This window comes from Mus caroli, chromosome 12 (assembly GCF_900094665.2).
Source record: "Mus caroli chromosome 12, CAROLI_EIJ_v1.1, whole genome shotgun sequence".
NCBI classification, from domain to species: domain Eukaryota; kingdom Metazoa; phylum Chordata; class Mammalia; order Rodentia; family Muridae; genus Mus; species Mus caroli.
Window position 1 is genome coordinate 5,739,802 of NC_034581.1, and position 13,644 is coordinate 5,753,445.

The 13,644-nt window shown below is 42.2% G+C and overlaps 2 protein-coding genes across 3 annotated transcripts in view; both read left to right on the forward strand.

Moving 5' to 3' along the window:
• Wdr35 (WD repeat domain 35) overlaps positions 1–7,293 on the forward strand; it is a 55,058-nt gene extending 47,765 nt beyond the window's left edge. For both annotated transcript variants that reach the window (XM_021178884.2, XM_021178885.1), the window contains 6 exons: positions 475–585; positions 1,470–1,634; positions 2,717–2,857; positions 3,417–3,573; positions 5,939–6,179; positions 6,459–7,293. In XM_021178884.2, the coding sequence (XP_021034543.1) occupies positions 475–585; positions 1,470–1,634; positions 2,717–2,857; positions 3,417–3,573; positions 5,939–6,179; positions 6,459–6,609 (966 nt within the window). In that variant the 3' untranslated portion in view covers positions 6,610–7,293. The remainder of the gene's footprint in view (positions 1–474; positions 586–1,469; positions 1,635–2,716; positions 2,858–3,416; positions 3,574–5,938; positions 6,180–6,458) is intronic.
• A 1,142-nt stretch (positions 7,294–8,435) lies between these two features.
• The window catches only part of Ttc32 (tetratricopeptide repeat domain 32), a 6,704-nt gene continuing 1,495 nt past the window's right edge, over positions 8,436–13,644 (forward strand). Inside the window, exons 1-2 of the mRNA XM_021179547.2 lie at positions 8,436–8,679; positions 13,230–13,396. Of these exons, the coding sequence (XP_021035206.1) occupies positions 8,540–8,679; positions 13,230–13,396 (307 nt within the window). The 5' untranslated portion in view covers positions 8,436–8,539. The remainder of the gene's footprint in view (positions 8,680–13,229; positions 13,397–13,644) is intronic.

Here is a 13,644-nt window from a genome sequence, read left to right on the forward strand (position 1 = left end):
CACCACCACCACCATCATCATCACCACCACCACCACCATCATCATCACCACCACCACCACCATCATCATCACCACCACCACCACCATCATCATCATCATCATTTTTAACACTACCCACCAGGATGCATGCTTTCTTTTTCCCCCCTTTTCTTTCTTTTCCAAGACAGTCTCACTGTGTAGCTCAGGCTGGTTTTGTACTTACAGCAATGATCCTCACCTCAGGCTGAAGGAGGGAAGCAGGGCAGTGTCTTTAGGGCCTGAGCCATTGAAGAGCTAGATCTATGAAGTAGACACTGTGACATCCATCCTGACTTGCAGCCTCCTGATAGAAAGAAAAATCACTCTGACTACAGATGTAGTGTTCAGGGGTCCCCACCAGCTAGTGTTCACATGTCCCTGTGGAGTTTTGATAAATTAAAATCTAAGTGATTGCCTGGGTCTGTGAAATCTGATAACAGTGTTTGCTGCTTACAGGAAATAGCCCAGATGTTTGTGAGAGTTGGAATGTGTGAGCAAGCTGTGAGCGCATTCTTGAAGTGTAACCAACCAAAGGCAGCGGTGGACACCTGTGTACACCTGAACCAAGTGAGGAGCGGACAGCCGCCACCGTGCCCACACAGGGATTCTTAGGAGAAACTCGTCTCCAGTGTGAGGCCGGGAGGGGAGGGAGCTAGCGCATGGCTATTCTACGTGGAGGACGGAATAGCACTTAACCTCTTGGGGTACCGCAAGGGGTGGCCTGCTCACAGCTTAGCCAACAGAACAGATCTGTGCGTTCAGGTTTTTATGTGGAGGTAATTTCATGATTATTTGCATTTTGTTAGGGTTGGGTTTTGTTTCTCAGAAAGGACCAGGTTAATGGCCATTCATTGCCTGAAAAAAGAACCGACTTACTTGATCAATATTGATTTTGGCAAATCGATTTCCTTTCTCTTTTATAGAAAACATGTATTTGATATTTTAAAAAATCCTGAAATTTAACTAAAATCAAAGTGCAGGATTGTTACAGAAATGGTTGGCTATCAGTATATTCTTCTAAGTATGTTTTTTGAAGTGTTTTAAAAGATCTGTTTGCCTTATAAAGATAATTTATAAATGTTATATCCGATAGGATATTTTCTTAAATGAAGCTGTGTTTTGTTTTATGATAAAACTAAAAAACAGATTCTTTTTCTAGCTTACAATATGTGCAGCAAGAGAACTGTAAAATTAATATGATTATAAAATTTGAGGCTTTCATTTTCAAATGTACTTATCCAAGAAATGCCTCTGAAATGATGCAGTCACTTTGAAATGCTTGCCTGTAAAACGCTTGACTGCTCTGATTTCAAAGACACTTAGCGTGTCGACTGCTTTGCTATATTGGAAGTAGTGTTACCATTTATTACACACTTCGGTTGCATTGTCGGGATGTAGTATGTAAGTTATTTAAATATTCGGGTGACTGAATATTATATTGCTTTTCCTAGTGGAACAAAGCCGTCGAACTGGCTAAAAGTCATAGTATGAAGGAGATTGGATCTCTGTTAGCGAGGTACGCATCCCACTTGCTGGAGAAGAACAAGACTCTCGATGCCATTGAACTCTATAGGAAAGCCAGCTACTTTTTTGATGCAGCTAAACTGATGTATAAGGTAATGCAGAGTCCTGCTAAAGATTTGCTTTGCTCTAGTTACAGCTTTTTTAATTTTAAGTTTATTACTTAAAAACTTGCAAATAAAATAAACATCACATACCAAAATTAAGTAGCCCCACAGTCTATGCATTTTAATGAACTTCTATCCAGTTAGAACAGCCATTTGAGTATAGGTTTATGTTTTGGTACATAATCAGTACCAAACCAGAGAAGTCCACGACAGAATGAGACCTTGAACAATTAGCTTTATATCTTCTACAGCTTTTAAAAGTGTTCTGTTTTCTCTATAAACAAGTGTCTGTCCCAGCAAAGCCCTTCTTACTGCAGCTTGTGTATCGCTGCCATCTACTGACGAGGTAATGATGGATGCCAGAAAGCTGCCAGTTCCTAAGCAACTTTTCAAGCTAAGCAAGAATTTAAGAATTTCCGGGGGTTGCTAAGAACAAATTCTTTTAACTGAAATTAAGTCCTTGTAAAATGTACAAATTTTAAAATAATATATTCCTTTAATATCCAAAATATAGTATTAATTTAATACACATACTTTTTATACTGTTGTTCTCTTTTCTTGCTTGATTTAATAATTTTCTCAAAATCATTTAAATTTAAACTTCTAAAGGACACACTACTTTCTCCACTCTGATTTAGTTAATTTTTCAATTAGATGTTACTTTTAGGACTGTTAGTTTCTGTTCAAGTGACTAAATTCCAAAGAAAAGACCATGGCTTTTAAAATCTGAAACATAATTACATTTTACATTTGTATTCCACTCTGCCCCTCTTCCTCCTCTTTTAAAGAATCAAATTTCTGTTAATCCTGAGACATGATTTTATTTATACAAATGTACATCAAGAAGTTTCTTGGCCGGGCAGTGGTGGCGCACGCCTGTAATCCCAGCACTTGGGAGGCAGAGACAGGTGGATCTCTGAGTTCGAGGCCAGCCTGGTCTACAGAGTGAGTTCCAGGACAGCCAGGACTGTGCAGAGAAACCCTGTCTCAAACCGCCCCCCCCCCAAAAAAAAAACCAAAAACCAAACAAACAAAAAATAAGTTTCTTGCCAATGGTCTGAAATGTTTAGATTGCAGATGAAGAGGCGAAGAAAAGGACGAAGCCCCTGCGTGTGAAGAAGCTCTACGTGCTGTCGGCCCTGCTCATCGAGCAGTATCACGAGCAGATGAAAAACGCCCAGCGCGGCAAAGTTAAAGGCAAGAACTCCGAGGTGACTAGGACATTCATGCCACCCACGTAGCAACATCAGGTCACCATAACTGCTCTTCCTGGAGAAGCTCTTTCATTTGTAGGCCAGTGTTTATGTCTTTTAAGGGGCTTAACAAACAGTAATGCCTCATTCAGAATAAGTATGCAGATTTAAAATGTTCTGCTTGGAAATATGGAGAACTGTTATTATTCTTTAAGACCAGTTTCTTGGATGCTTTAATTATTTTTTGTTAAAAGTGTTTACTTGCCTAGTAAGTTCTCCATTTTTAATCAAAGAGTTAAAAAAAACTTTCTTAGAATATAAATCTATTTTACTGTAAATTTCACATTGACTTAAAGTTTAATTGGTTCTATTTTAAACTTTGATATTAACAATTTAGAAAACTGAACTATGATAGAAAACTTAACTTTGTGCTGACAGAGAGATGGTAAACTATGTGAAGCTGTGTGGCTGCCTCACAGTTCCAGACCTAACCTTCCTAATGTTAGCGCTGTTAAGCTCCATGGATGAGGCTGTGGTGTCTGCGGGCTGACGGAGTGCACTGGCTTTTTTCTCCCAGGCCACTTCTGCTTTGGCTGGCTTGCTAGAAGAGGAGGTTCTCTCTACAACTAGTCGGTTCACAGATAACGCCTGGAGAGGAGCGGAGGCCTACCATTTCTTTATACTCGCTCAGCGGCAGCTCTACGAGGGCTACGTTGACACTGCATTGAAGACAGGTAGGTATGTCATGGAATGTTTGCAGAACATCTGAAGATGGTCACATGAATAGGGAGAGCTAGCTTCTTTGTCTTTATATTAATTTTAATATTTCCCCTATGCTTTTGTCTATATGTGTCAAGATTATGAATATACAGTTTATTCTGTGCATTCTTCTTTTTGAAATTTCCCCCCACTTTTTAAAAAACATAATACACAGTAGTTCACAGAAATATCAGATACTTTAGATAATAACAGGTTCCTATTTGTTTTTTGTATTCATATGCTTTTTGTTCAAAGCCAAACCCTTACTGCCTAGCCCAGTCTTTAGAGGTACAGAGGACAGTGCCTGTGTCCGTAGGCACGCTCGGCACTTCTTGCAGTGTACTGGGAACTGTAACAGACCTGCTTGGACGTGCCTTAATAGTGCTGAAAGGTGTTTCCATGTCATACACACTTCTGTAGTATTTATCTTTTTTCATAGGGTGATTTTTTTTTTTAGTAATTTTAACCAAAATAGAAAAGTACAAAAGGACAAAATAATGGCATAAAATACTTTTGTAACTCAGATAACCATTGTGTACATTCAAGTAAACTTTCTCTTTTTAATTAGAAAAAAACCACATTAATTCTCTCTCTGTGCGATGAAACAGTTTTTCATTTTCATTATGTATTGTAGGCTGGCCTCGAACTTGCAGTGCTTCTGCCTGCCAAGTGCTGTAAATTAAAGGCACGAGCACCACTGAGCTTCAGACAGATGTACTCCTCATTCCATCCCTGTATTTCTGTGCCAGTGCTGTCCTCTTCTCACCTATAGTCTGTTATTATTACTGGTGTGTCTGTGTGGTGTAAGCCATTTGAGTGCAGGTGTCAACAGAGGCCAGAGACTATGTCAGGTCTCCTGGAGCTGCAGGTACAGGTGGTTCTGAACACTGAAAATGGGTGCTAGGAACCAAACTCAGGGGCTCTGGAACAAGCTTCAAGTGTTTCTAAACCACTGAGTTTTGTCTCCAGCCCCCCCACTTACTTACATTTTATTTAATATTTAAGTTTTCCAGTGTCCTTTTTCTAAAATGATTTTTAGGTATCCTATCCTTTTGTATTTGTCCAGCCAGATGAACTCATAATCTTTCTGAGGATGAGGAAATTAAAATGAGGTCTTATTGGACTTTTGATTAGAACTATGTTAATTTACCAAGATGAGATCACTAATATGTCAATAATGAATTTTCTCATCCAGAAATATCAACCATTGCTGTATCTGTTTTGTTTTCCATAAAGATTTGTAGTTTACTTCTGGTATGTTCCAAATGTTTCTTTTAGAGTTTATTCTTATTTTTATTGTCATTAGTAATAGGACTGTAAAAAGGTTTTCCAATTGACTGTCAGTTATATAAAGAAAATAGCTGTGATTTCTTACCTTATAACAATTCATTTAATTTAAATTAATGTGACATAGTGCAGCTCAAATAGTTTACACAGTCATGCTCCATTTCTAGACTGAGGCTAAAAGAAAACACACTTCTGAGATTCTTCCCCCGTTGGCTGGGGAGGTCCATACACTTCCTCTCTGTGTTTTAGTATAAAATGATAAGAAATAGTATGAGCCTTGCAACTTCTACCATGAAAATGCTGGGCTCCAAAGGTAGAACTAGAGGGTCTTGGTTATTATAGCTGAATGAATGTCTGTTTTAAAATAAAACTCTTCCATTCAACTTCTTGTCAACCTTTGACCTCAGAATCAACCAGTGGAACTCTAACAAGAAGATGCAATGGATACGTTGTTCCATTGGTTTTATTATATTTTACTACTAGAAGGAATTAAAAAAATTTTTCAGAGTCTAGAGAGGAAAGGCATACAAATTGATGACAAATCCAATGCTAATTCTGCAGTGTATTAAAGAAAAGATGCTATCTCTATTGCAGAAGGATTCCAGATAAGATGTAGCAGCCGTCAAAATAAATGGTCTGGGCTGGCAGTGGGAAGCTCATTTGTACTCGGTTGTCCTGTTACCTCAGTGGGACAAAGAACACAGAGAGCTTCATGCTACACTGTTTGTTCTTTGTGAGCAGAAACCATTACCTTGAGAATTACAGCTAATACAGTATTAGTTCACCTTGTCTGGAACACCACAGAAATGACTGGATCAAATGGAACAAAAGCACACATTTCAGTATGGAAACCATTCAGTCTGCAGTGAGCATGGCTGCGTGCGTCATTGTAGTGTGACTTCACTCTCATAATGGGGTTATGAACTCTGCCTCCTCCGCTGGGGCTCCCACCCCTCAGCATTGCCTTACATTTATTAAGGCTTGTGTAGGTTAAGCTAGAACAGCGCCTGTGGGTCCTGTTTCACACGTTCACACTGTACTTGTCTTTTCCAGCTCTTCACCTGAGAGACTATGAAGACATCATTCCCTCAGTTGAGATCTACTCTCTGTTAGCACTCTGTGCTTGTGCAAGCAGAGCTTTTGGTACCTGTTCAAAAGCTTTTATTAAACTGGAATCTTTAGAGACACTCAGTGCAGAACAGAAACAGCAATATGAAGACCTGGCTCTGGAAATCTTCACCAAACACACGCCAAAAGACAACAGGAAGTCTGAGTTAAACAGCCTTCTTGAAGGGTAGGTGCATCATAACCAAATGCCATTTACCTGAAGCTTGGATAGTATAAAACACTAATTTTTAAGGAGTTTATGTTAATATTAAAATTGATTAATATTATTATCCTACATGAGTGTAGTAAAGCTATATTCATTTAAAGAAAAGTTTTTATTAAAAAAATCAAAAGTATTTTATTTGAAATTTGACTTGGAAATTTTCATTCTTCAGTATTTAAAGTAGAGTAGACAGACTAATCACGTATTTTTAAAGTCTAATTGTTTTCTCTCTTATTTTTACAGTGGGGAAGGCAAACTGCCGACCTGTATTGCCACCGGAAGCCCAATCATTGAGTATCAATTCTGGGTGTGCAAAGTCTGCAAGCACTATGTCCTTGCTCAGGAGATCAGTAACTATAACTTCTGCCCTCTGTGCCACAGTTCGGTAGAATAAAGGAAAGGAGAATCTCAACTGTTCAGTGCTTGAAGCACGCACACTTCTCTGCACCTGGATATGTCATACTGCTTGATTTCCTAAGGAGCCATATGAAAATCGATTTCATCATCTGCTAGTTGTATTTTTGTATAAAATATATCTTACAAAAGAAAATAAAAGGGAGGGCTGGCATGTGCTCAGTGGTAGCCTGCATTCCAAGCCTGCACAGGTCCTGGCTCCACTGTCAGTACTGGAAAAAAAGATAATCCATACATCACAGTGTAACTAAGAGACAGTTTGATTATTTTCACATAAGCCTTACAGATGTGAACTAATGTTTGTCGTTCCTGTCTGTTCATTTACCATTTATATAAATTATAGTTTGTGGCGAATTACCACAGAACTAGTTCTCTCTTGCCAAGGTTACCAGTTGGTTAGAGACCCCTTGGGAGGTAGCTGGGGATGGCAGAGGGAGGGAGGGGCTGCCTTGAAGCAGAGAATGGACATGACCTGGGTTCAGGGAGGCTCAGCAGCGGCTTAGGACATGAGCTCTGTTTCTACTTAAGGTTAAATTTCTGTATGTTCATAAATGAGGAAATGGAATTTTAAGACTTTTTATTATTTGAAGTTTTAAGGACTATACGCCTCATTCAAGAGGAAGCCTTTGGTCCCTTTTGTTTTTAGTAAACATGAATTAACTGATTTTGAGTAATGCTGTTGTTACTTATCATCAAGCTTATCCCGAGCTATGCCATGGTGGCCTAAATGTGGCCCCCGCAGGCACAGCATGCACTAGTGTGGCTAGTCCCAGCATTCTGGTAAGCAGTGCACCTGCACAGGCACTGCCGACCTCTCTCATCTGCCATACACAGCTCATTATATTTTGCTGAAATGTACTTTAAGATCACTTTTCTGGCCAGGCAGTGGTGGCACATGCCTTTAATCCCAGCACTTGGGAGGCAGAGGTAGGCAGATTTCTGAGTTCGAGGCCAGCCTGGTCTACAGAGTGAGTTCCAGGACAGCCAGGGCTACACAGAGAAACCCTGTCTCGAAAAAACAAAACAAAACAAAAAAAATCACTTTTCTGTATTCTCAGAGCTCAGATCATAAGTTTTTCTGAGACATTATTTGAAATAAACATGAAAACAATTAAATTCTGAAGGGAAAAAAATGACGTTTATCCCATGTTTCCTTCCACTATAATGTATGGAAATGTGACATTTGCATTGTCTTCACATCCACAGACACATCCTCGGACACACACAGAGACATACACAGAATATATATCACATGGGAGAAAAAGCTAACAGTCTTTTTAGGAAAATATACAGTGACTGAAGTGGCAGAGAATTGTGAGAATTGTTACCATAGAGACTACAGAAAGTTCACACTCAGAAACAAGGACAAATTTGTTTCAAAGTAACAGAGTATTAACTCTGTTGCCATAGCTCTAGACGCTTATTTTGGGTATCTAAAATGAAAACAGCAATATTATGTTGCCCTCTACTGTCTGCTTCTATAATTACTTTCTCAAAAAATTTTTTTAAAAAGACTTCTTTATTTACTATGTATACAGCATTCTGCCTGGATATATGCGCGCCACCACCGCCGGGCCATGGGCACTGCTATCTATCTATCTATCTATCTATCTATCTATCTATCTATCTATCTATCTATCTACCTACCTACCTACCTATCATCCATCCATGCATCTAATCTAACCTAATCTAATCTATCATCTATCTAATCTATATATGTATACACATATCACAAAGATTTAAATTCTCTTAATTTCCCGCGAACGTCGTCAGGCGCTACCAGTTGTCTCGCGATACTACGGGTCCTCAAACAGGACAAACGTTCTCATTCTGTAGCGGCGCGTTTCCTTTAGCCAACGAAGACCCGTGAGCGGTAGCTGTGGTTCCGCTTCCACCCGGGCGAGGCGGTCATGGCCGTGCGGCCGGGCCGAGAGGGTGGAGAGAGCTCGGCCGCCCTGGCCACGGCGCAGGCTCGCTTCTCCAGGGGCGAGTTTGCCGAGGCCCGGGAGCTGTACTCCGCCTTCATTGGCCAGTGCGCGCGTCACGGGAGGTAACTATCGCGAGAGCGGGCTGGGCGCGTGGGTGGTCCCCGAGCCACGCGCGGACCGCGGAGTCCTGGGCTGCCGCTTGGTTTCCCCAGAAAAGATCCCTTCTGAGTCCTGTCCTTCGGGGAGGGGACGCCTTGGTCTCCGCAGAGGCCCAGGCGGCAGGAAGCCGAGGTTCTGGGCAGGGAAGGTGGTCGTCCTCAGAACCACAGCGACGCCTTTGTGTTCCGGACGCAAAGGTTCCGGGTTCAGCACCCGCTTAAGCTAAGCACAGTCGCTGCACCCAGCTAGTGTCCTGTTAGTGTTTACCACGACGTCACAGCACACTCCTAAGTTAAGGGTTGTTAATGTCACACCGCTAGAACATCACAAGAGTCCTTTCCGTAGAATATCCAGCCAGCGATGAAACGTTTATTGCCCAGTACAGTTCTTTGTTACTTTGATGTTTGAGTTCGAGCAGCTTATCAAGATGTGCACCTCTGACCCCTCTATTCTCACTCCGCTTTAAGTCTTGAGAAAACGGGGTTGTAGGTCGAGTCAAAATCTGATAATTCTAAAATTTTGACACGTAGGGTTCTTGGTTGCATTCTGTTTTCTGCCAGTTAAGGGATTAAAAGGCAGTAAAATTCAAGCCAGGCGGGTAGCAGCGGCGGCGGAGGAGGAGGGTGCTACGACTAAGTACAGCTTGTGAGAGAATCCGCTAATAAGGAAAGGTTTCCTAGGGGTGAGAAAACTTGAGTGGGCAAACAGACAAAACCCTCGGCAAAGCGGAAGAGGATTTCAGGAACCCTCAGATCCACTCCCTTGAGGGTTTAAGGGACTGAGGGTTGGTCAGTTTGAGCACAGAGCGCCTGGGATAGGTCCTCAGCTTTGCTCTAAGCATGTCCGATCCAGCTTTGAACTTGTGTAGTAGTAACATAGCAGAGCCATCAGCGGGGGTGGGGTGGGGGCTCTATTGGTGAAAAAAAAGTAGAAAAGCCTTTTTAGGCTGCCGGGTTTTTGTTTCCGGTCAGCCAGGTCAGGAAGAAGCAGGCCAGGTTGGAAGTTCACTATATTTATTATCTAGTCTCAGGGAGTCTAACTCCCAGTCCCTCCGTATTGTTTGTCCCAATGTCTCTGTATTGGTTGCGAATTGGTCGTTAAACCTGGAGACGCCATCCAATTCTGCAGGTTCACAATTCCACTGTAATAGATTGAAGTCTTTTACTCTTTGTGATGTTCGCAGCCTGGTTATCTTCTGTGTTAATGCCTGCACATATAGCCTTAGTTACTTCAAGCTTTGCCTTTGTTGTGCTTATGTAATGTGTGGAGTGAACACAGAGAAACTGGGAATTGTTTTCTTCTCTCTCTCTCTCTCTCTTTTTTTTTTTTTTTTGTTTGTTTTCTTGTTGTTTTTTCATGACAGCCCCAGCTGTCATGAAACTCCCTCTACATATAAGGCTGCCCTTGAATTCAGAGATCCACCTGTGCCTCCCAAGTGCTGAGATTACAAGCGAGTAGTTCCGGTCCTGGAAGATCTTTATAGTAGACTGCAAGACTGCATTCTTACTTGTTTGTAAGACTTAAATGGAAGTAAGCCAGAGAGGCAAAATTGTTTTTTCATTTTAGTACTACATTATCAAAAAAGTTAACAGAAATTTCTTTTTTTTTAATACAGTGCTTTTGTCTTTGATAATCCTCACCTCCCACTACTCACCTTAATTCCTCTCGACTCTACCCCCACTTCCCTTCCCCCTCTTTTTTTTTTTTTTTTTGAAAGTTACTAAGTCCCATTTTGTGCTGCCCCAGTTATTCATAGATATGTATGAGGCCATCCAGGAGAGTGTTTGACCTACCAGGGCCACACCCTTAAGAAAGCTAACCCTCCCTCCCTTCCTCAGACTCCCTTAACTGTTCGTAGCTCCTCTAGGATACCCTCTCCCACCCAGCTCCATGGAGTGTTTACTGACTTGATCTCGCGCAGGTCCTGTGCAGGCAACCATAGCTGTGACTTTATGAGCACAGTGCCCCTGCAATGCCTGGAAGACACTGTCTCTCGGTTTTTGCCCTAGCCCCAGGCTCTTCTCATTTCCCTGAGCCTTGGGGGTGGGAGAAGGGTGTTGATTGGCATCCTGTTTGTGGCTGACATTTGCTAATAGAAAATTCCACATAGATGGTAGAGTGATGTTACCATCTCTCTCTCATTTCCACCACCACTCCTGATAAAAAGGCTAGCCAACACAGGAGACTTCCTTTAGCCTCTAATGGGCTTCTTTAGGAAGTGTCAGGAATCAGGAACAATTAGCCGCAGGTATGAGGATGGTACATGAGCTGCTGCTTCTTTCTCATTTGCGCATGTCAGCCCAGGAACCCATGTCCACCACAGCGAGGCAATCTCTGCCCTAGACGTGCAGCCTGGCTGCAAGCCCACGCTGCAGTTTCAGCAGTACTGCATCCCTTGCACCTTTCTCTGGTAGAGTTCAAATCGTGAAGTCTACCAGTTCCACGTTTCCCCTTACACATGTCTTTGAAAGTTTCATTTTATTTTTTTAAATATTGGGTTGGTGACTAATTCTGAATAGTACTGACTGCTTTCTAGGGGCCTAATGAGTAAAGGTGCCTGCCACACAAGCCTTATGACCTCAGCCCAGTCCTGGGATGTTTGTAAAGCCGAAGGGAGCAGAGAGCCACTCTGGAGAGCCATTCCTTCCCTGACTTCTCCATGCATGTGGTAGCACCTTACACAGTACAATTAATAAAAACTCAAAGAAAAAATACTATGTTTAAAAAATCAGTACTTTAACAATGAAAGTCAATGGTATCAGCCTGTCTGTCTCTGTCCTTCTCTGTCTCTCTTTAAAGCTTTCTTCAAAATACTTATGAATGTTTGCATACATATCTATCTGTGACCAGATGCATACAGTGCCCACAGAGGCCAGGAGAGGGCATTAATTTCTCTGGAACTGGAGTTACACATGTTTGTGAACCACAGTGTGGATGCTCTGTATTGAACCTGGGCCCTTTGGAAGAGCAGCAAGGGCTTTTAACTGTTGAACCATCTCTGTAGCCCTTGCCTGTGTCTTTAAGATTGTAAGTAAAATGTCTACCTTCATGGAAAGTAATATTTTAGAATTTGTCTTAATGAAATCTAACATTCTAAGATTATCCAAGGATAAGACTTCATAACAAAGCTTTGAAACCTGAGGGAATGAATAATGAAAGTTTTGCTGAAGTCCTGGGGTGTGTTTCCTTCAGTCTGGGATAGCAGTTCAGCTGATGTCCTAATACCTGCTACAGCCTCCTGTTTGTGAGCCTTTAACACTGAGTTAGTGGCCTTCAGAGGTATCCTTTGTCCATCTTTCTCAGAGCTGACAAAACAAAATTTCTAAGCTACAACAGTTCCTCCCTACTATTATGAAGTCTAAACTGTAGGACCATGTGGGTGTGGTGTTATAGGCTTTGATTCGAGCACTCGGGAGGCAGAGGCCAGCCTGCCCTACACACTGAGTCCCAGGCCAGCCAATGTTACAGAGTGAGACCCTGTGTCAAAAAACTGGAATAATCAAATAATGCCCCTTCCCAATAAAGTGCAAGCACCTCCATGTGCTACAATAGTCATGGTCTTTCTCTGGGTTGTCAAGGATTAATATGCCAAGAAAACCAGCGATGGCTCAGGGGTGCGGCTCCTCAGCCACAGGCAATTGCTATGCCAACCTGCAACTGAGTTCCATTCCTGGAGCCCATGGCATGGTGAAAAGACAGAACTGACGTCACAGAGTTCTAACTGAACTCTACCCGCTGTGGCATCTGTGCTCTCACACACGTACAATAAGACATTAAAAAAAAAAGTTACTGCCATTACCAGTATTGTCTGAGGGTTATGCTTTGTACTGTGGGGTATAGCAAAGGAGAGAGGGGCGGAGTATGTAGTTCCTCAGTTTGACTCTGGGGGAAAAAAGGGAAGGAAGAAGGAAGATGGTAACACCTCTGGCTGGGAGCAGCGAAGCTAAGTTGTCATAGGCGGTGGGAGGGAAGAGGCTTTGTCCTGATGGTGGCTCCCGGCTGCTGGGTGTCAGGCCTCTCAGGACCATTACAGCTATGCTAACTACTGCCTACCTAACAGTGTTTCTTTACGGGTGGAAAATGACTTCAGACCTCATTGTTTGAAGACCATTTAGAGTGAAGTAGTAAGCGTCTGTGACATTTCTGTAGCGCACTGGCACCTGGGCAGGCACTCCTGGCTTAGTATGCACCTCCTCCCCCGAGTGTGCTCTGAAAATAGTCAGCAACCGTTTTAGTATCCAGCAGAACATGTTGGCAGAGAGCAAGGGCGTTGAAGACTCTAATAACATTCCATGTACTTTAAAATCCACGCTGTGTTGTAGCCCCACGAAAGTCGCCGATGGTCTTCCACAGAACTTGATTTCTGTTTCCACACGCACCGTTTCTTCAGCTTGCCATTTCAGCCTCCACACAGCGTGGTGTAGCTATGGAGTTTGATGGTACCCCAAAGAGCATGGAAGTGGAAGCGAGGGGGTTTAACAATGTTATTTTAATGTGAACTTTTTGTTTAAAGCAAATGTAGCCCTGAGGATTTGGCCACTGCATATAACAACAGGGGGCAAACCAAGTACTTGAGCGTTGATTTTTATGAAGCCATGGACGACTACACATCTGCCATAGAAATCCTGCCCAGCTTTGAAGTTCCCTATTATAACAGAGGCCTGATACGCTACAGGCTGGGTAAGGCGGTTTGGTTTTTCACTTTTTTATTTTTTACTCTTCTCATGGACTGAATTCTGTTGCTTCAGAGCGATCAGCTGTCGTGAGGGAATCAAGTTTGACAATTATGTGAAATTTAGGTTTAGAGCTAAGGAACAAGGAAGCGTTCATGAATGTTTTTAGGTGTTTGCTAGGCCCTACAGAGCACAGCAAAGCGCTGTAGTGAGAATGGGACCCGATGGAGGAGCAAGGATGACCCACCTCCCCCC